The sequence below is a fragment of the Kogia breviceps genome, chromosome 19, assembly GCF_026419965.1.
Source record: "Kogia breviceps isolate mKogBre1 chromosome 19, mKogBre1 haplotype 1, whole genome shotgun sequence".
NCBI classification, from domain to species: domain Eukaryota; kingdom Metazoa; phylum Chordata; class Mammalia; order Artiodactyla; family Physeteridae; genus Kogia; species Kogia breviceps.
The window spans coordinates 2,568,607-2,592,217 of NC_081328.1; the positions used below are offsets into that span (position 1 = coordinate 2,568,607).

The 23,611-nt window shown below is 49.9% G+C and overlaps 1 protein-coding gene across 1 annotated transcript; it reads right to left on the bottom strand.

Annotated features, from left to right (window-relative positions):
- Positions 1-1,174: 1,174 nt before the first annotated feature.
- CENPV (centromere protein V) lies at positions 1,175-11,507 on the bottom strand. Its single transcript, XM_059048476.2, has 5 exons — positions 11,122-11,507; positions 9,021-9,119; positions 7,727-7,796; positions 2,464-2,578; positions 1,175-1,488 (listed from the first exon to the last, which is right to left on the bottom strand). The coding sequence occupies exons 1-5, from the start codon at positions 11,490-11,492 to the stop codon at positions 1,364-1,366; spliced, it is 780 nt and encodes a 259-aa protein (XP_058904459.1). The 5' UTR covers positions 11,493-11,507; the 3' UTR covers positions 1,175-1,363.
- Between the last annotated feature and the right edge of the window lie 12,104 nt (positions 11,508-23,611).

The window sequence follows — 23,611 nt, forward strand, 5'->3', positions numbered from 1 at the left end:
GCCTGCGCTCTAGAGCCCGTGCTCCACAACAGGAGAGGCTGCCGCAGTGAGGCCCGCGCAACCGCAACGAAGAGTAGCCCCTGCTCGCTGCAACTAGAGAAAGCCCGCACGTAGCAACAAAGCCCCAACGCAGCCAAAAGTAAACAAATAGATAAATTTTTAAAATAAAATAGTATTAAAGAGACACAAAACTATGTGTTTTACATATCGTTGCAAGAGGGAAGGCAGGTCAGAGGGGACATTCACTGCACCAGGATATACTCCTGTTTCACCCATACAACTTTTTACCAGCTCCTTCCAAACCAGCTGTCAGCTGACGTGGTGACCACACGGAAATCCAGTGTGTCTGTATTTCCTCCCCCCACCCCTTTTTCTGGTCGAGTCTATGTCCCAGATCATTTCATGATTCACTTTCCTAAAGCAAAGAGCAATTATTTATTAGGCGTTTGCCTTTATGTATACACCCAGCACTTAGTAACGGAAGAATGTTTTAGGAAGGCATCTTGTAATAAAAAGCACCGATTGTAACAGGGGGTGGCATGAGACGCAGAGAGTGGGGACAGGGAACCAGGCAAAAGGCTCCCCAGCGCCCGTAAGATAAAGACCCAGGTCTGTCCCCAGTCGGCTTCGACGTATTTTTCTGACCCACTGCTTCTTCCCACCACAAGCCTCCAGAGTAACCTGGCCTCACCCTGTGCCCGGACCTCTGTCCACAGCTACTTCTCCCTTCTCGCTTCCCAAATCTTGCTTCCTTTAAAAATACAGGCTCAAAGGTGTTATTTATGGGTAGAGGGGCTCAGTGTTGGAAAATGGAGAGTTGTGGAAATCGGTGACACAAAAACGTGAACGTACTCGACACTGCTGAGCTGTGTTGATTTACAGCGCTGAAATCAGCAGCTGATTTACCTCTCAAAAAAAAGGCTCCAACCACACTCCCCGCAGGTCTCCCACGACCAGCCTTCTCTTCTCCTAGACGCTCCTTCTCCTCCCAGCTCGGCGGCCCGTGACCACTCACCGCGTCGCGCTTCTACCAGCCCCTAAGTTTGTCTCCTGAGCCCTCCCTCCCGACGTGGCTGGAGGCGCCAGAACGGTGCTCAGTGAACACCTGCCGCTCGGTGGCCGGCCTCAGCAGCAAAATCAACGTACAGAGAAAATGACAGACCGCAGTAACTGCTTTAATGTTAAAAATATTTATTTTTCTAAAAGATCACACAAAAGTCAGGAAGAGATAGAAGGGTGTCAGCTAGCCTATGTCAAAATCTGAGCCGAGGGAGGACAAGAGCTGCCTGAAGACACTGGCGCGGGAGCCGACGGGCGGAGGTGGGGGCGGCCACGGGCCCTCCTGCGCGGAGAGGGCAGGGGCTCACTCCTTAGACATGCTCTTGATGGTCTTGTGCTCCTTCATGGCCTTCTCCCAGTCGCTGCCGTTGAACTCCTCGACCACCACGCTGCGCACGGTGCCCTCGTCCAGGCAGTGGGGGGCGATCCCTACAGGGAAGCCAGGGGGGCGTGAGGCCCCGCAGCAGGCTGGCTCTCAGACCAACCCAGCCCGCGGGTGTCGCAGGAAGCGGGCCCTCCGAGGGGCCCGGCGCCCCCGCTCGTGGCCCACTCCTCCCATCTCTCAGATGGGGGCCAGGGCCTCGAGGCTGGACCTCACTCGGTACCAAGCTGGGAGGACAAAGGCGGGGGAGGCCTCGAGCCCAGAGCCACCTCCGCCTGGCAGCCTGGAGGCTTCACAGGCCTGCTCCAGGGCTCAGAGGGACAGCTTTCTGAGCATTAAACACCTCCCCATCCGTACAGGAAGGTCGGCAGGAAAGGCTCTCCGTGTGACAGAAGAGGAGCAAACGGGAGCTGCGACGGGGAGAACGGCGGCGGGGGGTGGGGGGGTGGGGGGGCAGGGGTGACGTCACGCGCTCCGCCCGCCCCCCCCCCCCCCAGGCTCGAGGCTGTTGCAGCCGCCCCCCTGCAGCTCTGGAGGCTGCGTCTGCGGGGGGGCCGGGACTCCAGGAGCATCCTCCAGGGCTACGTCCCGCCCGATTCGCACGGCGGCACGTTCCGCCCCCGGGTCTAAGGAGGACCCGAGGACGGGCTTGGGGTTTCCGTGCTTGTGTTTGAACAAACCCAAGTTTTTAACTGGTCTCATCCCTGCTCCTCACTCTTGCCTCCCTCACTCCCTCCCCCGCCCCCAGGCCCTCCCCACCCCCCCGGCCTCCCCCCACCCTCCACGTCAGCCCCAGCAAAGTCCAGCTCCCTCGGCGGCAGGAAATGCGGGTCAGGATCCGGACGGCCTCGGGAGGGCCAGGGCCAGGGGAGAGCTCTGCTGGTGAGCGCCCCCGTTCCTCACGCACGTGTGAGGGGCCTGGCCAGGCGGGAGGCAGCCTGGGACACCGGCGCGCCCTCCCCAAGCTTCCCATCCGCGTGGCCGCAGGGCGTCGGTGCCCCAGGCTCGGCCCCCTCACTCACCGAAGCCTCCGGGGTTGGAGCGGGGAGAGTGAAAGCTCTGGACGCCGCACCTCTTACAGAAGGTGTGCTGCGCCTTGTGCGTGTTGAAGGTGTATGTGGCGATGCTCTCAGCTCCCTGAGGGACACAGACAAGGAGCTTCAGTGGTCGTTTACAAAGACAAATCGTGTAAAAGGCCCAACGGGGAAACCCTCTCGCCGGGCTCCCGGGGTCACGTCCAACCTGAGGTCGGGGCCCCATCTGCATGGCCCAGAGGCCCGTCAGCCTGGCGTGTGACAGCTCAGGGCTTCTCCCTGGTCAGCTGCACACAGAGCGCCCTGGCCTCGAGCTGGCCCTGCATCCCCTGTCTAAACGGGGCGGGGGGGGGGGAGGGTGTCAGCAGAGGCACTGGGTCCCCGTGTCCCCAGACGGCACCGCTCAAGGTCCTAAGAACACACTCACTGGACTCAAACTCATATACAAAGGACCAAGTAGGAAAGAACACCTGCCAGACATCACAGGCTAATTTCCTTAATGGAGAACACAAACGGGAAACAGGGCAGAGGACGTGGACAGACAGTTCAGAAAAATGGGGAAAATAAATCTCTCTTTAACCTGTGACATGATATCCACACTCACAAACTGCAATGAGGTATTTTTCACTGTCGGGGCAAAAATTTACAAGTGAGCTATAACTTCAAAAAAACAAACAACCCAATCCAAAAATGGGCAGAAAAACAGACATTTCTCCAAAGAAGATATACAGATGGCCAACAAACACATGAAAGAATGCTCAACATCACTAATCCCTAGAGAAATGCAAATCAAAACCACAATGAGGTACGGCCTCACCCCGGTCAGAATGGCCATCATCAAAAAAGCCCCGGTCCGGGAAGATCCCACGTGCCGCAGAGCGGCTGGGCCCGTGAGCCATGGCCGCTGAGCCTGCGCGTCCGGAGCCTGTGCTCCGCAACGGGAGAGGCCACAACAGTGAGAGGCCTGCGTATCACAAAAAAAAAAAAAAAAAAAAAAAAATCTACAGACAATAAATGCAGGAGAGGGTGTGGAGAAAAGGGAACCCTCTTGCACTGTTGGTGGGAATGTATACTGATACAGCCACTACGGAGAACGGTATGGAGGTTCCTTAAAAAAACTAAAAACAGAACTACCGTACGACCCAGCAATCCCACTACTGGGCATATACCCTGAGAAAACCATAATTCAGAAAGAGTCATGTACCAAAATGTTCAATGCAGCTCTGTTTACAATAGCCAGGACATGGAAGCAACCTAAATGCCCACCGACAGACGAATGGATAAAGAAGACGTGGCAAATATACACGATGGAATATTACTCAGCCACAAAAAGAAACGAAATTGAGTTATTTGTAGTGAGGTGGATGGACCTAGAGTCTGTCATACAGAGTGAAGTCAGAAAGAGAAAAACAAATACATTATGCTAACACATATATATAGAATCTTAAAAAAAAATGCTTCTGATGAACCTAGGGGCAGGACAGGAATAAAGACACAGACCTACTAGAGAATGGACGTGAGGACACGGGGAGGGGGAAGGGTAAGCTGGGATGAAGTGAGAGAGTGGCATGGACATACATACACTACCAGATATAAAATAGCTAGTGGGAAGCAGCCTCATAGCACAGAGAGATCAGCTCGGTGCTCTGTGACCACCTAGAGGGGTGGGACAGGGAGGGAGGGAGGGAGGGAGACACAAGAGGGAGGGGATATGGGGATATATGTGTACTGTGTACGTAGAGCTGATTCACTTTGTTATACAGCAGAAACTAACAGAACATTGTAAAGCAATTATACTCCAATAAAGATGTTAAAAAAAAAAAGCCTTAATAGAAACCTAAGGTGGTATACGCGTATTGTAGATAATGGAAAGTTGTAGTTCACTTGAAGGCTAATACAATTTTTACGTTCAAAAGAAGAAAAACAGTGAGCTAACTTGATATTGCATGTGTAGAGAAACACTCGGATACGAGTCACAGGAATGTAAATCCATAAATTTGGTAACATCTACTAAAATTTTAAAATGCACATATTCTTTAACCCAGCAATTCCACTTCTAGAAATGTATCCTGCAATTAAAATTCCATATTTTCTCCAGTGACATGTATGTAGATGTTAATGCAGCATTTGTAAAGGCTAAACATTAGAAACACTTAAACCGTCCATCAACACAAGACTGGTTAAAGCAATCAGGGACAGGCATAAAAATGGAATCTCAGCAAGTTTTGGAAAAAATAAGGCAGTTCTACTTACAAACACACTAGGAAACAATCTCCAAGGTTACAAAGTTAAGTGCAAAGGCAAGGTTTAAAACAATTTGTGTAGCATACTAACATTCCTATTTTTAAAAGTCATACATACATCCTGGCATGTGCTTTTAAAGAAATAACCAAGAAAGCAGCAGTTTCTCTCCAGGGAGACACTGCGGGGCTGAAGGGTCAGAGCTTTTTACGGGTCTTCCCCGGCCACCACGGGAGACAGGCCCTCAGAGCTGCATCGAAAGACTGTTCCCAGGGGGGCCTCTTCTCACCCCACAGGGAGGCCGCGAAGAACAGCCAAGGGGTCCCAAACCTCGCCGAGTTATCCGAGCGTACGCTTTCCCCCAGGAAACCCTCGGGAGACCTGAGAAGCCGGCTCACCGCCTCCTGGACCTCATTCAGCACGAGGGCCCAGCGGTGACACGCAGACCCCCTCCCGTAGTGTCCACACGTCCACCCGCCTGACCCCCACCCCGCTGGCCACCACGTGACACGTCTGACGGCTACTTCTCCTGGCCCCCGGACTCTTGCCCCTCTGAACCCGGCCCGCGGTACCACCCCTTCCGTTCTGAGGACACCCCGCCCTGCAGGCTCTGCCTCCCCCCCCACCAGCCATCCTTCTCAGGCCCGGTCCGCTCCGCTCGCCGTACATGCTGGGTCCCGGGCCCCCGCGTGTTTGGCTGCACTGTCTGCCCAGCTGCCCTCACGCCACGACTCCAGACACGCGCGCGCGCGGCTGCCCACGCCCCGGCTCCGCCGGACGTGAGGCCAGCACCCTCCGCGCTGGCTTCCCCCCCCACCGGGACCTGGCATCTCCAGGCGACCGGCTGCTCGGAGGCCCAGCCTCCTTCTCCGCCCTTCACACCCCATCCTTCCTCTCGAGCAGCGGCTCTCAGCGTGTGGTCCCAGGCCCAGCCACGTCACCGTCACCTGACAACTTGCCAGAGACGTCCATCTTGTGCCCACCCCGCCCCCAACCCAGCGACTTGTCTAACGAGCCCTCCGGTGGACGTGGACACCCTGGACTCCGAGAACCGCCCGCTCCACAACACACCTCCGCTGACCACTGTCTGCCCGCCCCCACGACGGCCACCCTCCCCCGGCCGCCCCCCGCCTCCGTGCTCACGTCCTCACCGTCCATCCGCTCTGCACGCGGCGGCCACCGCGCGCTTTTCAGCACTGCAGCACACCTCGTCCCCGCCCCGCTTGAAACCCTCCCCAGGCTTCACTCTCCAGGGACAAAACCGGTCTCCTCGTCCACTCCGGCCTCTCTCCAGCCCCCAGCTCGGTCCGCTGGTTCACCTCCACCCTGCGGCCACCCTCCGGCCACGAGGGCCACCGTGCAGCTCCTCGGACACGCCGAGCGGCCCCCCGGCGCCGTGCCCGCCCCGTGCCCAGGACCCCCACGCCTCGGCCATCGAAGCGCCGGAGGGGCCTGCCCTAGCCGCCAACACTCGCCACCAGCCAGCCTCCGTCACGCTGCCCCGCTCCGACCCTCCACGGGGCACTTCCGGGCCTCGTCCTGTTGCTCTGTCTCCCCCACGAGGCGAGAGATCCCAGGGACAAGGGCCTTGCCTGCCACGACCGCTGCGGGGTTTCAGTGGAACGGAGCCCGGCACACAGCAGCTGCCCCAGAAACACTGCTGAATCAAGGGAGGAGGCTTGTACTTAAAGAACAAACGGAAAACTGCTCTCTCCTTCACCAGGCCCGGTGGAAGAAGACAGCGGTGCTCGAGACGCCGAGAAGCAGGCCCACGGGGGTGGGATGGCAGGGGCGCTGCCAAGTCCGAGGCCGCGAGCCCCCGGCCGCCCGCCCCCGGCCGCCCGCGTGTCTTCAGGAGCCGCCTGTCTTGGGGGGCTGGGGCCACAGCCTCCAGCTGGCACCCGAGGGGGGCTCGCGGGAAATACGAGGTCAGGTCTGCTGCCCGCTGGCGCTCCCACCCCGACCAGACACCCACCCCAGGCTCGAGGGCAGACACAGACAAGGAGCCACCCTGGCCCGAAGCGTCTGGAATTAAATCTCAGCTTTTCCTCCCACACACTCACCGAGGGGCCACTGGATGCCGAGGCCCCGGGGCCAGGAGCGCAGACTCGACCACAGGTGGTTCCGGGAAGCCCTCCCGACCTGCCACGCACAGCCGCACAGCCGCACAGCCGCACAGCGCAGCGCACCGACGCCCAAGCCCCACCCACCCCAGAAGCAAAGCATGCCGAAGCCTTTTTTAAAACGTTTGTGTTCTCTGACCAGAGATTTTACTTCCAGAAGAACTGATCCAAAAAAATAATGTCTAAAGTGTCAAGGATTTATACACAGGAAGGTTCACAACAGCTCTGAACTCAACCTAGAAGTGCAAACGTAGACGGTCGCTCGTGGTACATTCATGCGACGAAATATGCCACATGCACAGCAAGAAGCGCACAAGTAAACTAGGAAACAGTTGCAGGCGCGGGGAGAGGCCAGGGGCCTGAGGGCCAGTGGAAAGGAGGCCTTTCACCGTGTATGTATCTACTCTGTACTTTGCAAATCTGGTACCAAGCACAAAAAATTCCCCCAAATACTAAAGTTAAAAATCTTTTCCATCATTTATTTTTCATCAGGAAATGATAAAAGTCAGTTATAAAGCAGATACAAAGGTAAAATTCTACCTCGATAAAAGTACACATGATTTAGAGGTATTCATCTACGTCCAAAATAACATGCAAGGATATTCAGCAGAACACAACCAGTGGTTACCTTTGATTGACAGGATTTGGGTGATCTTATTTATTTTTGATTCTCTGTGTTTGTACATGTTTCCACTGTAATATCAAATATATATCCCAAAATACTAGGTTGGCCAAAAAGTTTGCTCGAGTTTTTCCAAAACATCTCACAGAAAAACTCAAACAAACTTTTTGGCCAGCCCAATATAAAGGGGGGAACGAAAGCTGGGTGACAGGGGAAAGCATAGGGCCCGGGAGGCCCCCCGGAAGCCCCACTCACAGCAACTCACCTTGAGGAGCTTGAAGCGAGAGGCCGGGACAATGAAGTGTCTATTCTGCTTCTTCTTGCAAATACTGCAGCTACAGAGAGACAAGAGCAGACCTCGGGCTGTGAACGACCACCTGCACCCTCCGAGTTCCCCCCGGGGCCCAACCTGCCCCGTCCCAGGAGCCAGCTGACCCCCGAGGTGAAGCCCCCTGCAGCGCCATCCCAGGAAGGGCAGCTGGGGCCGGCGGACCAGCGGCCCGGGGCCTCTGCTCTGTGTGTGCAGGAGGGCCCACGGGTGCCACGGTCAGCAGAGCAGGCCCAGCACCCCTCGGGAACCAGGACCCGGGAACCACGCTCCTGCCGCCGCCCACCCCTGGTTTACTGCGGTGAAGGGAACTGCTAGATTCTGGAGACAGCAGAAAACAAGCATCAGGCAGAGCTACAGGCTTCTGCCCCTGGGGTATCCTCACCAGAAATGGATAAGGAAGCTTAGGTTTCCCTCTGTCCTCATCTGCACATCGCAGAAAGCCCAGCTCCACGTCAAACAGGTCCTCAGAATCACATCCTCAGAATTAAATATAAGCCCCCCCGCCGCTTTAGTCCACCTCTTAAAAAAACTCTAATTTCGTATAAAATCCTCTAACCACTTATTCCAGGGGCTGCTTCTTCAATCTGGACCGCGCTGTTTAGCAGCAGGCTCAGCTCCCCGTGGGAGGAATTGCACGGTGTTTATGTACTTATGCTTCACATATAATTCAGGCACCACAGCACCGAGGGGCAAAAGGACCGGATACTGTTGCATAATCGGCTACACACCAACTACGGGTCGCAAGTCAGAGCCTGGAGACCCTGTTCTGTCTCCAGGCCTGGGAGGTGCTGACAGCAGGCGCTCCACTGATCCTGGCGGCACGGCCTGCCTCGCCTGGAGCCACGGGGCCAGGTGGCCTGGGGCATGGCAAGCGTCCAGGTGCGCATGCCCTCACCTCACCTCACCTCTCCTCACCCCACCCAACTCCCGAAGACTCTGCTCGAGGCCTTTCATTCAGTGCCCAGCCGCACGGCCTCTGGGGAAGCACTCCCACCACCAGCCCCCCTCCACCCACCGCCCCTGCACCGGAGGGTGTCTCCGGGGCACAAGTCGAGGGCCCTGCTCCACATCCCCTGGGGCTGTGCTGCAGGACTGAGCTGTGTCACACACAGCAAGGCTGTTATTTTTAGCCTCCCCCGCCCCAACCCCGGCTTTAAAGCTGTTCATTAAGGAAAACATCGAACGCAACTGCTCACGTCTACGCAACTTGGGAAGAGAAAGCACTCACTTGCAGTCGAAGATGTGCAGGTCCGCGGAGGCCCAGACTTCAAAGCGGACCGCCCCACAGTGGCAGCCTCCGGTGTGTTTCACCAGGCCCTGGTATTCACTGAAGGGGACACAAATCAGGAAGACGAGGGTTTCTGAACGGTCAGGCCATGGTTGAAAGAAAGAAGCGACATGGGACAGAAGTCTTTGCGGGACAAGGAGGTGCATTCCCGCTTCTGAGGAGGCACTGTCGGCTTTAGAAAAGGACTCAGTCCCTTCTTTGTCTGTGAGCTCTCTTTTCTCCACTGCTATTTTGTTAAATCGTAAAAGGAAGCATTCCAAAGTATGGAAAAAACAGAATTGGGTGGAGGATCCTAATTCAGCCACCGGAACGTTTTTATTTACATGGCAAATACTTATTAAGATTTTTTTTTTAAGAGCGAGGCACTGGGGAGAAGGCAGTAAACAAGATACAGCAGATGTGGTCCTGGCCTTAGGGACCTGGAGCAGCCATCAAACAGATGAACTGAACATTTACATGACTTGTGATAAAGGCGTACAGGCTGCCATGAAAAAGAAAGGAGACCTGCCGGAGTCTGGAGAAAGTTAACAAAAGGCTCCTGTAATTCTGCTGTTTTCTCCTCCGGTACTTTGCATATACGTGGCTCTTGACAGAGCTATCTGTACACGTTACGTACAACTTTAATCTTTTTAAAACTTTAAAGTCAGGCCCTTCATTAAACATTAAGATTTGATAAATATCATCCAACTGCTTTCCAAAACACTCTTATCAGTAATGATTGAGAAAACATTTCACTGAATCTTCTCAAGCAATAATTACGGGAAAAATAGCTCGCTGCAGTCTTATTTTGCATTTATTTGTTTACCAAGACTGAATGGTTTTTTCACGTTTCTGTACAAGCTGACTCCGTTAATTTGATGTATTTTTTTCTGCAGACACAAATAATGCTTATGGTAAAAAACGCAAACATTACAACATTTGATAATGTTAAAAATGAAAGTCAAGTCCTAGAGGGATCCACAGTTAACTGTTTGCTCTATGTTCCTGAGACTATTTTCTGTACAATAATGTTTTAACAATAACAGCGATTATTGTTTAATATATTCTTTTTAATTTACTGAGTTTTGGTTTTTTAACAAATGTATGCAACTTGCGCCGATCTGATAGGTAAAAAGAAATCTCATCCTTTCATGTCAACATTCTAAAATTTTTTCTTGGCCATTTATCAGTTTGCTTTAAAGTATAAATTCAAACTTTCGTTCTACGTTTCTGACATCTTTATATTCCCCACACTGAGCAGTAGCTGGCACACCTTAGCTCAAAAACACTGAATGATGTTCAGCCTATAGTCCAAGGTGATGAACCAAAAAGTGAAGCACACGCAAAACCCAATATCCATCTCCGAGAAGACTCGGCCTAATGAAGAGAATTTCTTACGGAACAAGGACAAAGGAAAATTTTTGTTCAAGAAAAGGAGTAATCCTCAGGTTGCTATGCAATTGTTTGGTTGCTTTGTTTTCTCTGGGGTTTTTCTAGCATAAGACGACAGATTCTGAGATATTTAGGGCGCTAAACTACTTCTCGGTAGCACAACTGTGCTACGGGGCAGGGGCCCCGTCTGGAGACGACGAGGCGCCCCCCAGAGCTAACAGCTCACTGCGAGCTCCACGGACCCTCCGAAGTCCTCCTCCGGCCGCCGGGGAGCCGGGGGTCCTCGCCCCGCGGCGGCAAAGCCGGGGGACGCGGAGCCCCGGCCCTGGGGCGCCCGCGGCGGTTCCGAACCCGGGCGGCCCGCGCGCTCCTCCTCGCCGCCCGGCTCCGCGCAGGGCGCGCGCAGTAACAGGGGCCACCGGCCTCCCGGGCGGCTCCGAACTGTCCCAGCGCCTCTCACCCCGGTCCTGCCCCCCCAGCCGCTCTCCAAACACACGTGCGCAAACACAAAAGCGGCTCGGGGACCGGAGAGCCGGGCCGACCCTCTTCGCGGGAAGGCCGCCTCCTTGGCGCGCGGCGCTGGCCGAGCGGGGAGGCCTTTGTCCGGCCGGTGCGCGGCTCGGGCGCCGCGGGGACGTTACAGGCGCCGGCCCGGCCGCGCCACACTCACTAGGTGTCCAGCAGCAGCTTGGCGGCGCCCTCGAAGCTGAGCCTCTGGCGCTTCTGGAACGTCTCCCAGCGCTCCCGCTGCTCGCCCAGGTCCAGCTCGGACGCCGAGGGCGCCGCGGGCGGAGGCGGGGGCAGCGGCGGCTCCGGCGGCGGCTCTCCGGGGCCCGCCTCCTGCGCCCGAGGCGACAACTGCGGCCGCCGCTTGGCTGACGGCTGCCTCGCCGCCGCCCGGCTCCCGCCCCCGGCCTGGCCCGCGGGCCTCAGTGCGCGGTCGGCGCCGGGGGCCGAGGCGGCGGCCGCGGGGGCCCTGGAGGCCCCGGACCGCTTCTGCCCGCGTGGCTTGGCCGCCGCGCCGCTCCTCGCCCGCCGCATGGCTCCCGCACCCTGGTGCGCAGGCCTCTCCGCCGCGCGTTCCCGCTCCGCCGCGCGCCCGCTGCGCCCCGCGCGCGCCCGCCGCCCGCGCGCCCGCTGCCCCGTCTGCGCAGGGGGCGCTGCGCCCGCCTGCCCCGCCCAGCCCCGACCCCGACCCCGGCCCCCTCCCTGACCCGCTCCTGGCCACAGCTCAGCGCACCCACCCCGCCCGCCCGCCGCCGGGCCCACACGTGCGTCGCTCCGGCCGGCAGGCCCTGCGGGACCGCGCCTCTGGCCTCGGCTCCCGACACGCGGAGCCTGTTTGCACCTGCCGAGGCGCCTCCGGGGCCCTTGCACCCCGAGAGCTTCTTCCTACCTTCCTGAGGCCTGGGTCACCCTGAATTTACAGCCACATCCCAGCAGAGGCCCTGGGGCAACTTCATCTCCAAGATGAGGACTGCACCTTCCTGGCAGGAGCCATCGCGTGCCTGAATGAGCTAATCAATGTGGGTAAATGGCCAGGCACCTGCAACTGCAGGACAGGTAGCAGCTGAAATCAGAGTTCTTAAACTTGGGCTTTCCTGCCAGATTATAAAACAGCGTCTTCAGGATCTCGATGGTCAACAGATTTTTTTTCAATTTAATAAATGAACTCCGCACCAAATCCAATTATTACGGTTTTGTTGAACACAGCACCAAAGTTTAAACACAAAATCATGAGAACCACTGATGGAACCCAAGTCTTTTACAAACCTATTTTGTTGCTCTATTTTATTCATATCTTAAATAACATTTTCATTTACTCATTTTTCTTTTTTGTGTTCTACTTCCTTAATATAAACTTTCCTCTTTGTTAATTCTGTTTTATCATTAGTTTGATAGTTTATTGAATTAAATGCATAGTTCCTTTATTTTTAGTATTTTTGTTAATAAAATATTAATGACTATAAATTTTCCTGAGTATAGCTTTAGCTATGTGCATTAGGGTTTCATTGGAGGTGTAGCTTACATACAGCAGAAGGCACATAGCTTTTTTTGTCTTCTACTGTTTTATTGAATACTGTAAAAAATTGAGATGGGGGCTTCCCTGGTGGCGCAGTGGTTGAGAGTCCGCCTGCCGATGCAGGGGACATGGGTTCATGCCCTGATCCGGGAGGATCCCACATGCCACGCAGCGGCTGGGCCCGTGAGCCATGGCCGCTGGGCCTGCGCGTCTGGAGCCTGTGCTCCACAGTGGGAGAGGCCACAGCAGTGAGAGGCCCGCGTACCACAAAAAAAAAAAAAAAAAAGACATACAGATGGCTAAGAGGCACATGACAAGATGCTCAGCATCGCTCATTATGAGAGAAATGTAAATCAAAACTACAATGATGGGACAGTGGTTAAGAATCCACCTGCCGATGCAGGGGACATGGGTTCGACCCCTGGTCCGGGAAGATCCCACATGCCGCAGAGCAACTAAGCCCATGCACCACAACTACTGAGCGTGCGCTCTAGAGCCTGCAAGCCACAACTACTGAGCCCGTATGCCACAACTACTGAAGCCCGAGCGCCTAGAGCCCGTGCTCTGCAACAAGAGAAACCAGTGCAATGAGAAGCCTGCGCAGCACAGCAAAGAGTAGCCCCCGCCCACCCCAACTAGAGAAAGACTGTGCGCAGCAATGAAGACCCAACGTGGCCAAAAGATAAATAAATAAATTAATTAATTTTTGAAAACCCACTACAGTGAGGTATCACCTCACACTGGTCAGAATGGCCATCATTAAAAACTCTACAAATAACAAATGCTGGAGAGGGTGTGGAGAAAAGGGAACCCTCCTACAGTGCTGGTGGGAATGTAAGTTGGTGTAGCCACTGTGGAAAACAGTATGGAGGTTCTTCAAAAAACTAAAAATAGAGATGCCATGTGATCCAGCAATCCCACTCCTGGGCATATATCCAGACAAAACTATAATTCAAAAAGATACATGCACCACTACTTTCATAGCAGCATTATTTACAATAGCCAAGACATGGAAACAACCTAAATGTCCATTGACAGATGAATGGATAAGGAAGATGTGGTACATATATATAATACTACTCAGCCATAAGAAAGAATGAAATAATGGATGGAGGTAGAGCTTATCATACTAAGTGAAGTAAGTCAGACAGAGAAGACAAATATCATATGATATTGCTTATATGTGGAATCTAATATATGACACAAATGAACCGATCTACAAAACAGAAACAGACTCACAGACATAGAGAACAGACTTGTGGTCGCAAGGCGGGGTAGGGGGGAGAGGGAGGGACTGGGAGTTTGGGGGTGGTAGATGCAAACTATTATATACAGGATGGATAAACAACAAGGTCCTACTGTAGAGCACAGGGAACTATATTCAATATCTCATAATAAACCAGAATGGAAAAGAATATAAAAAAGAATGCATACATATGTATAACTGAATCATTTTGCTATACACAAAAAACTAATACAACACTGTATATCAACTATTCGTCAATTTTTAAAAAAAGAAATGTAGCCCTGCTGACACCTTGATTTTTTAAAAGATATTTATTTGGCTGCGCTGGGTCTTAGTTGTAGCATGCAGGGTCTTTAGTTGTGGCATGCAAACTCTTAGTTGAAGCATATGGGATCTAGTTCCCTGACCAGGGATTGAACCCGGGCCTCCTGCATTGGGAGCGCAGAGTCTTAACCACTGGACCACCAGGGAAATCCCTAACACCTTCATTTTATCCAGTGAGATCTGTATTGAACCTCTGATCTCCAGAAATGGAAGATAATAAATTTGTGCTGTTTTCAGCCCTTAAAAAAATGTATATATATATATATATATATATACACACACATATATAGTCTTCCAATCCATAAATATGTCTCTCCATTTATGAAATCTTATTTAATTTCTCTCAGCAATTATAAACTTAATATGTCTTGTTAAATTTATTCCTAAATATTTTGCTGCTATTATAAATGGTATCTTAAAATTTCATTTTCCAACTGTTTGCTGCTAGTATATAGAAACAATTGGTTTTTCGTATATTGACCTTGTATCCACTGACCTTGCTAAATTCATTAATTTTCCCAATAATTTTGATTTCCTCTTAGAACTGAGAGACTGTTTCTTCATTTCCAACAAAAATTTAAACAATCTTTTTGTGGTTGATTCCTAACTGTATTGGGCTATAGTTAAAGTTTCTGAATTATAGAATCTCTTGTTATTTTCAAATTTATTATCCTTTTCTTTGTGGCATATAATTGATTTCTATTGACATGAAGGGTATATATATTCTCTGTAGATTCGAAATTTCTCTTTGTGTTATATCAAGCTTATAAACTGTATTATACAATTCCTCTATGATTTGCTTTGTTTTTGCCTAATTAGTTAAATTCTGAAAGTGAATATCATTTATGTATTTGGCCATGTTTAGTATATAAATATCTATGACTCTTAGGTTGTTTTTATAGATGATGTAGAACTATGAATTTTAATTATAAGTATGAAAAATGTTTATTATTTTACAGTATACATACATGTACAATATTATGTGTTTTTATTAAATAACAGCCTTTTTCACTTGTTAATGTATCTGGCCTTGATTTAAATTTTATCTGATGGCAGTATCCCATCCTGCTTTCTTTTTGTTTGTATTAATATGACCTATATCTACCCATCCGTTTGTTTTCAACTCTTCTTTAAATTTTCTAAATAATTAATAGATGGATTTTTAACAACTTAATCTGTTATCTTTGTTCTTTTTAAATAGGAGAATTGAGCCCTTTTGCAATTATTACAAACTGGAATCTGTGCTCTATCATATCCACCAATGTATACTTATTTTATATCTTACCTTGTTGTTGGTTCTTTTTCATTGCATGGGTTTGGAAAAGTTTCTCTTCCTTCCCTTTTTGCCCTCCTGTTAATTTGGCATTTCTTTTTTGTGTGTTTCTATTCACTTTATTGAATTAAAACCAGCTCATCCTCTAGGAAGTAAAAAGTAACTGCCATATGAGTTCACCGGCCAGAAGTTTCATGAAAAATTTGGCATTTCTTTTTTCTTTTTTTAAAATTTTATTTTCTTTATTTTTTAGACAGCAGGTTCTTATTAGTTATCTATTTTATACACATCAGTGTATACATGTCACTCAAAATCTCCCATTTCATCCCACCACACCCCCCCTCCACTTCCCCGCTTGGTGTCCATACATTTGTTCTCTACATCTGTGCCTCTATTTCTGCCCTGCAAACTGGTTCATTTGTACCATTTTTCTAGGTTCCACATATATGTGTTAATATACGATATTTGTTTTTCTCTTTCTGACTTACTTCACTCTGTATGAGTCTCTAGATCCATCCACGTCTCTACAAATGACCCAATTTCGTTCCTTTTTATGGCTGAGTAATATTCCACTGTATGTATGTACCACATCTTCTTTATCCATTCATCTGTCGATGGGCATTTAGGTTGCTTCCATGACCTGGCTATTCTAAATAGTGCTGCAATGAACATTGGGGTGCATGTGTCTTTTTGAATTATGATTTTCTTTGGGTATATGTCCAGTAGTGGGATTGCTGGATCATATGGTAATTCTATTTTTAATTTTTTAAGGAACATCCATACTGTTCTCCATAGTGGCTGTATTAATTTACATTCACATCAACAATGCAAGAGGGTTCCCTTTTCTCCACACCCTCGTCAGCATTTGTTGTTTGTAGATTTTCTGAGGATGCCCATTCTAAGTGGTGTGAGATGATACCTCATTGTAGTTTTGATTTGCATTTCTCTAATAATTAGTGATATTGAGCAGCTTTTCATGTGCTACTTGGCCATCTGTATGTCTTCTTTTGAGAAATGTCTATTTAGGTCTTCTCATTTTTTGATTGGGTGGTTTGTTTCTTTCATATGGAGCTGCATGAGCTGTTTATATATTTTGGAGATTAATCCTTTGTCCGTTGCTTCGTTCGCAAATATTTTGTCCCACTCTGAGGGTTGTCTTTTTGTCTTGTTTGTAGTTTCCTTTGCTTTGCAAAAGCTTTTAAGTTTCATTTAGGTCCCATTTGTTTATTTTTGTTTTTATTTCCATTACTCTAGGAGGTGGCTCAAAAAAGATCTTGCTGTGATTTATATCAAAGAGTGTTCTTCCTATGTTTTCCTCTAAGAGTTTTATAGTGTCCAGTCTTACATTTAGGTCTCTAATCCACTTTGAGCTTATTTTTGTGTATGGTGTTAGGGAGTGTTCTAATTTCACTATTTTACATGTAGCTGTCCTATTTTCCCAGCACCACTTATTGAAGAGACTGTCTTTTCTCTGTTGTATATCCTTGCTTCCTTTGTCATAGATTAGTTGACCGTGGGTGAGTGGGTTTATCTCTGGGCTTTCTATCCTGTTCCATTGATCTATATTTCTGGTTTTGTGCCAGTACCATATTGTCTTGATTACTGTATCTTTGTAGTATAGTCTGGAGTCAGGGAATCCGATTCCTCCAGTTCTGTTTTTTTCCTGCAAGACTGCTTTGGCTATTCGGGGTCTTTTGTGTCTCCATACAAATTTTAAGATTCTTTGTTCTAGTCCTGTAAAAAATGCCACTGGTAATTTGATAGGGATTGCATTGCATCTGTAGATTGCTTTGGGTAGTATGATCATTTTCACAATATTGATTCTTCCAATCCAAGAACATGGTATATCTCTCCATCTGTTTGTATCATCTTTGATTTCTTTCATCAGTGTCTTATAGTTTTCTGAGTACAGGTCTTTTACCTCCTTAGGCAGGTTTATTCCTAGGTATTTTATTCTTTTTGTTGTTGCAGTGGGGAATGGGATTGTTTCCTTAATTTCTCTTTCTGATCTTTCGTTGTTAGTGTATAGGAATGCAGGAGATTTCTGTACATTAATTTTGTATCCTCCTGCAACTTTACCAAATTAATTGATTAGCTCTAGTAGTTTTCTGGTAGCATCTTTAGGATTATCTATGTATAGTATTATGTCACCTGCAAACAGTGACAGTTTTACTTCTTCTTTTCCAATTTGTATTCCTTTTATTATTTTTCTTCTCTGATTGAAGAAAAAGAAATAAAAGGAAATAACATTAACTTCTTCCTGGATTCAAAATCATAAAGACAGAAAGTAGAAGAGAGGTGACTAGGGGCTGGGGGAGGAGAGGGAAGATGGGGACTTATTGTTTAATGGGTACAGTTTCTGTCTGGGATGATGAAAAAGTCCTGGAAATGGGTAGTGGTAAAGGTTGCAGAACACTGTGAATGTAATTAATGCCACTGGATTACACACTTAAAAAAGGGAAAAAATGGTAAATTTTATGCATGTTTTACCACAATAAAAAATTCTTCCTCGGGCTTCCCTGGTGGCGCAGTGGTCGAGAGTCCGCCTGCCGATGCAGGGGACGCGGGTTCGTGCCCCGGTCCGGGAGGATCCCACGTGCTGTGGAGCGGCTGGGCCCATGAGCCATGGCCGCTGAGCCTGCGCGTCTGGAGCCTGTGCTCCACAACAAGAGAGACCACAACAGTGAGAGGCCCGCGTACCGAAAAAAAAAAAAAAAAAAAAAAAAATTCTTCCTAGATTTTAGAGCACAAGTAAAAATATAAAGTGATGGGACAAAAATCCCGCGTGCCGCAACTAAGACCCAGCGCAGCCAAATAAATAAATATTTTTTAAAATATATAAAGTAATGAACTCCTCATTTTGCACAGTGTGGATATATAATAAGACATCAGAGTCATAAAATAAAAGCCCACCTGTGAAAATCAAAAATGTACATACTTGTACCTAGAGTAGTCAAAATCATAGAGACAGAAAGTAGAATGGTGGTTCTAGGAGATGGAGGGTAATTGTTTAATAAGTACCAAGTTTCAGTTTGGGAAGATGAAAAAGTTCTGGAGGTAGATGGTGGTGATGGTTGTAGAACAATGTGAATGTACTTAATGCCATGGAACTGTACACTTTAAAATGGCTAAAGTGGTACATCTTATGTATATTTTACCATATATATATATTTTTTGGTCATGCTACATGACTTGTGGGATCTTAGTTCCCTGACCAGGGACTGAACCCAGGCCCCAGCAGTGAAAGTGTGGAGTCCTAACCACTGGACCGCCAGGTAATTCCCTTTACCATAATTTTTTTTTTTTAATTTAAGTGGGCTTTTTTGGTTCTAGTCTAGCCCCTAAAACCAACATGACAAGGTCTCTGGTGACCCCAGTTGTGGAGAAACAAGTCCAGCGTGTAATGTGCTGGCAGAAAGAGGACAGGTAACACTCAACTTTAAAGGGAAAACACAAAAACCCCTGGCAAATCTGTACAGGATTTTAGGGAAAAGGAATCTGAAAATAGTACAGTGTGTTCGATTTGCTTTTTTCTAAAGCATAAGTTCCCACGATTTCGGCCAGAACTGCTAGAAATACAGAAGCACACGAGAGTAAGTAACATTGCCCTCCAAAGGCAAACGTGCTTTTCCGATACGGTTTGCCTGCGCTTGAGACTGAAGGGGCCTGGCTGCTTTAGCTCCAGGGAATGTGCAGAATCCGTACTGGCCACCAGGGGGCAGGAGTCCCCGTGTCGTACAGACCAGGTAGGCACAGGCTCGGGGAGTTACTGCCCCCTGTCAAAGGCATCATTTTGTACCCGCAGGCGTGTGGGAGGCTACCTGCAAGCTTTCCAGCTACTGCAGATGGGGAAAGCACCTGACAGAGGTTAGGGTGGCGTCCTTCTCAACCACAGGAGGGGTAACCAAATCTCTCAACTCCTGGGACAGGCCTACTGCTCTCCTTGCTGCCACTGATGTCAACACCTACATCCCTCCCTCCTGCGAACAGGCCAGTGGTATAACTTCTGTTTTCTGAGCATATGCGGGGCCACCACTAACTTTTGTGCCGATTCGAACAAGAAGACTCTTCCTTCCGGGCACACAAGCTGGCAGGCACAGGGCTTGGCGAGCTGACTGATGCTGCTGGCTTAGAGGAAGCGCCCCTCCTTCCGGGCAGCCTCCCCGCGGTGGCCCTGGGATGGTCCTAAGTACCAGGCACTGTGCCGAGGGGCACTTCGGCGCAGGGCAGGCACGGTTAGCGCGCACACTTCTCTGCTGTGGCCACTGAGGGTGTGAGTAACTCAGGCTCACAGGGCCAGCAGGCGGTAGAGCTCCCGCCAGAGGGGAGGGCCATGGCCTCGGCGGCCCTAAAGTCCCTCCTACGTCCCCTGCACTCACGGAGTCCCAGCCGCTGCACAGCCTCGCCGAAGAACTCGCTGCTTCCACACCCCCCGCCTCCCCGTCTACTCCCACACAGCAGCAAGAGGGATTTTCTCAGCTCCTTATTTTTGTTTTCTTTTCCTTTCTTCTTTTTCGAGGAAGCAGCTGCTCCCCCCCACCCCTTAACTTACTGGGTTTCACGTGGTACCAAAGCCCCCGTCCGGACACCCCTCAGGGCCCCGCTGTCGCGAGTCTGGGCCTCCCGGGCGGGGGCAGGTGGCGCGCAGCCCTCCAGCGCCCAGGGGTGCAGTGGGCATGTCTGGCTGCCCATAAATACCTTTCCATAAATACGGTCCAGCTGTTGCCAGGTAAACAGGCTGAGCTGCAGCAGTCCCCGGGCCTAGTACCGGAGGAACCTGCTCCGAGGGCAGGGGCCCCGCGCCCGCACCTGCGCCCACACCTGCCCGCAGCCCCGCCCCAGGGCGCGGCTTCCTCCTGGCTGTGGCCCCCACGCCCGCGCCGCAGTAGCTCTTCTCGTTATAGTAACTACCGTACATAATGCATACGTTCAGCTCAAATAATATGCATAAAAAGAATCCCCGATATCCATTGCGCGGACGTCCTCAACGTCCTCCTCCCTGCTCCCAAAGAGGTGACCACGGTCCCGACTCTTGCGCTAATCCTTCTCACACGTGCATGACATCTAAAGAGGTTGCTGTTTAGTCTCGTCTGTTCTTGAATTCTATGTAAGTGGAATAATACTGTATGCATTCTGCTGAGACTAGTCTTTTGTGATCCATCCCTGTTGACATGTGTAGTTGGAGTTGATATTTCTCCAGCGTTGCTTTAGTATTCATCACATGAACATCCCACAACGTCCATTTCACTGTTGATAGAGAAACATGTTTAGCTTTGGCTATTGTGAACGTTCTTGTTCATATCCCCGGGGGCAGGTGTGCAAGGGATTCTCTGGGATAGAGTGTTTAAAAATCTTTTAAGACAACTTGATTATGAGTACATGCCAAAGTTTTATTATAGTCTCGCTGTAAGAACAAAGGTCTCTGATGGACCAAGCCAAAGATTTCTCTCTTGGTAGAAACACATAAAGGGGGAAAAAAATGACTAGGCAATTTATTTGTTTAGTTTTTCGCCTTGTGGGATCTTAGTTCCCTGAGCAGGGATTGAACCCAGGCCCTTGGCAGTGAAAGGTCAGAGTCCTAACCACTGGATCGCCAGGGAATTCCCTTTTTTTTTTTTCCCGGGGTTTTTTTGTTTGTTTTTCTGTTTTGTTACTTTTTTGGTCTGTTTTGACTAGGCAATTTAAAGGAAAAAATTCCTCTACTCTCCATACTTCATTACTTCTGACACCAGATGTCTGGGGGGGGGGGGTCTTTTACCAAGTAATTCTCCAACACCAGCTGGGTGTCCTATAATTTAACTCACACTGATACCATCTGCCTGCAGCCCACAGGTTAAGGGCTCAGTCCCACAGGACGGTCCCCTTCCCTCCCCACTTCAGACACCAATTCCAAGTCCAGGTTGTCACCTGTGCTTCTGACCCACTGGCTATAAAGTCGAGGTTCCCATGGCCTCCTTCCTCCCGGGGTGTGATTAACTTGTTCAGTCGGCTCTCTCGGGAAAACTGTTTACTCACTAGATCGCTGGCTGATGAGAAAGGGTGCATCTCAGGCGCAGCGAGGTGGAACGGATGCACAGGGCAAGGGTGTGCGGGAGGGGTGCAGACCTCCATTCCCCTCTGGGACGGCTCTTCCCACGCATGATCAACAGAATCTGTGGTCGCTGATGATTAATTCAACCTCCAGCCCCTCTCCCCTCCCCCAAGGTGGGGGAGCAGGGCTGTAACTTCCAACCTTTCCCGTGGTGGCAATCAGCCCCCAAATTTAAGGCCTTTCCAAAAGTCGCCCCATTGGGCTTCCCTGGTGGCGCAGTGGTTGAGAGTCTGCCCGCCGATGCAGGGGACGCGGGTTTGTGCCCCGGTCCGGGAGGATCCCACGTGCCGCGGAGCTGCTGGGCCCGTGAGCCGCGGCCGCTGAGCCTGCGCGTCCGGAGCCTGTGCTCCGCAACGGGAGAGGCCACAGCAGTGAGAGGCCCGCGTACCGCAAAAAAAAAAAAAAAAAAAAAAAATTTACTGCTTAAGTCAGTTTACTTCAACTTCTTGAGATACCTCCATGCTCATCAAGGGTTTACCTGAGCTCTCAGGGACTGCTTTGCCAGATGTTTATCTAATTTAACTACTTTTTTATAGCTTTATTGAAGTGTATATGATGTACAAGAAGTTGTACCTAACTGAAGTATGCAAAAGTATGCTTGTACCCATGAAGTCATCATCAAAATCAAGATGATAAACATTTTCCTCACCTGCCCCCAGAGCTTCTCTGGCCTTTTCTAATCCATCCCACCTCACCCCCTCTCCCTGCCCCATCTCAGAGTGACCACTGATCTGCTTTCTCACTCTGTAGATTAGTTTGCGTTTTCTACAGTTTTATATGGGCTGGAACCCCACAGTTTGTAGCCTTTTTGGTCCGGCCTCTTTCATTCAGCACACTCAACCACGTTGCTGTACGTATCAATAGTTCATTTCTTTTTATTGCTGAGCAGTGCTCCATTCTATGGATGTATGACACTTTATCACAAGGGCTTACAATGCATGTAATTGACTGTGTGTCTCTCTCTCCACACTGGCTGGAGAAAATAACTACCAAAGTACTAAATCTATGGCCCACCTCTAGCAAAAGGATAGACTTCAAAGCCAGCACTTTCTAATCTCTTCCTAAGTTCATTTTCTCTTTTTTCCTCTCCTTTTGTTATAAGCGCCCCATCCATTTATCTTTCTTTCATTTCATTTTGTTACACTATGAACATTTAAGTCAGTCATCTTGGTCCTTTCCGGAAACAAGGACCAAGTATAAGTAAGCAATGCTGCGTTTTTATGCGATTTTATTGGTTCTTTCCTGCCGCTTTCTTTGGGGGATGCTGGATTTTGTTGACTTGGTCTACTGACAGGTGCTCATCATCTCCTGCTTGGCCATCAGCCACCACCTCTGGAGTGCTGCTCTCCAATCCCCTCCCCCTCCTATCCACCTGCTACGATGTCACCCCGTTATCATTCTACAGTAGGAATCTGATCATGTCATTCCCATGCAGAACACCTGCAGGAAGAATCTAAAGTCCTCAGCATGGCAAGGCAGGTCCTTCATTAGTCATTCATTCTTTCAACAAATATTTACTGAGTGCTGATTATGTACCAGGCTCTATGCTAGCTGGCTAAGTGTGGAGGTATGGTGATAAACCGGAGGGACATCGTCTGTACCTCACTCACGGACTTTACACTCCAGTGGAGGAAGCGAATAAAGAGATAACCACACATGCAATATAATTATGGATTGGGGAAACATGAAATCGTTTTGAAGGAAATAACCAAGATGATGCAATTGAGTCCCGGCAGGAGGAATGGATGTCAGAGAAGGCCTTCATGAAGAGGTGACATTTACATTGCCTAAAAGGAAAGACAGAAGTGGCCATGGAAGAGTTGTGGGCAAAGGAAGCACCGGGTGCAAAGGTCCAGAAGTGGGAAACAGCTGGGACAGCCAGGACAACTGGGGGCAGTGACGTTGCTGGGGGGTTGACCTCTCCCCGTAGAAACCAACCTTGCAAGGCAGGTTCCTTCAACCCACAAAGAGCCTCTGAGCTAGGTATTATTACTATCCCCACCATATGGATGAAGAAACTGAGGCCCAGAGACGTTAAGTAATTCACTCACAGTCACACAATGAGCAAATGGTAGAGTCAGGATCTCAACTCAGTCCAGTCCGTACTTTAACCACTAAGCCCTTTTTGCCTTTCAAGATTGATAATGGTAGCTAGCATTTATCAAGCACCCCCTACATGCTGAGCTTTCCTCTCAGCCCTTTA

Coding starts and splice junctions, on each gene's coding strand:
- CENPV (XM_059048476.2), bottom strand. CDS start 11,492: ATGCGGCGGGCGAGGAGCGGCGCGGCGGCCAAGCCACGCGGGCAGAAG. Junction 9,120..11,121: donor AAGCTGCTGCTGGACACCTA/GTGAGTGTGGCG, acceptor TGTCCCCTTCAG/TGAATACCAGGGCCTGGTGA. Junction 7,797..9,020: donor CTGCACATCTTCGACTGCAA/GTGAGTGCTTTC, acceptor GTCTCTCTGTAG/CTGCAGTATTTGCAAGAAGA.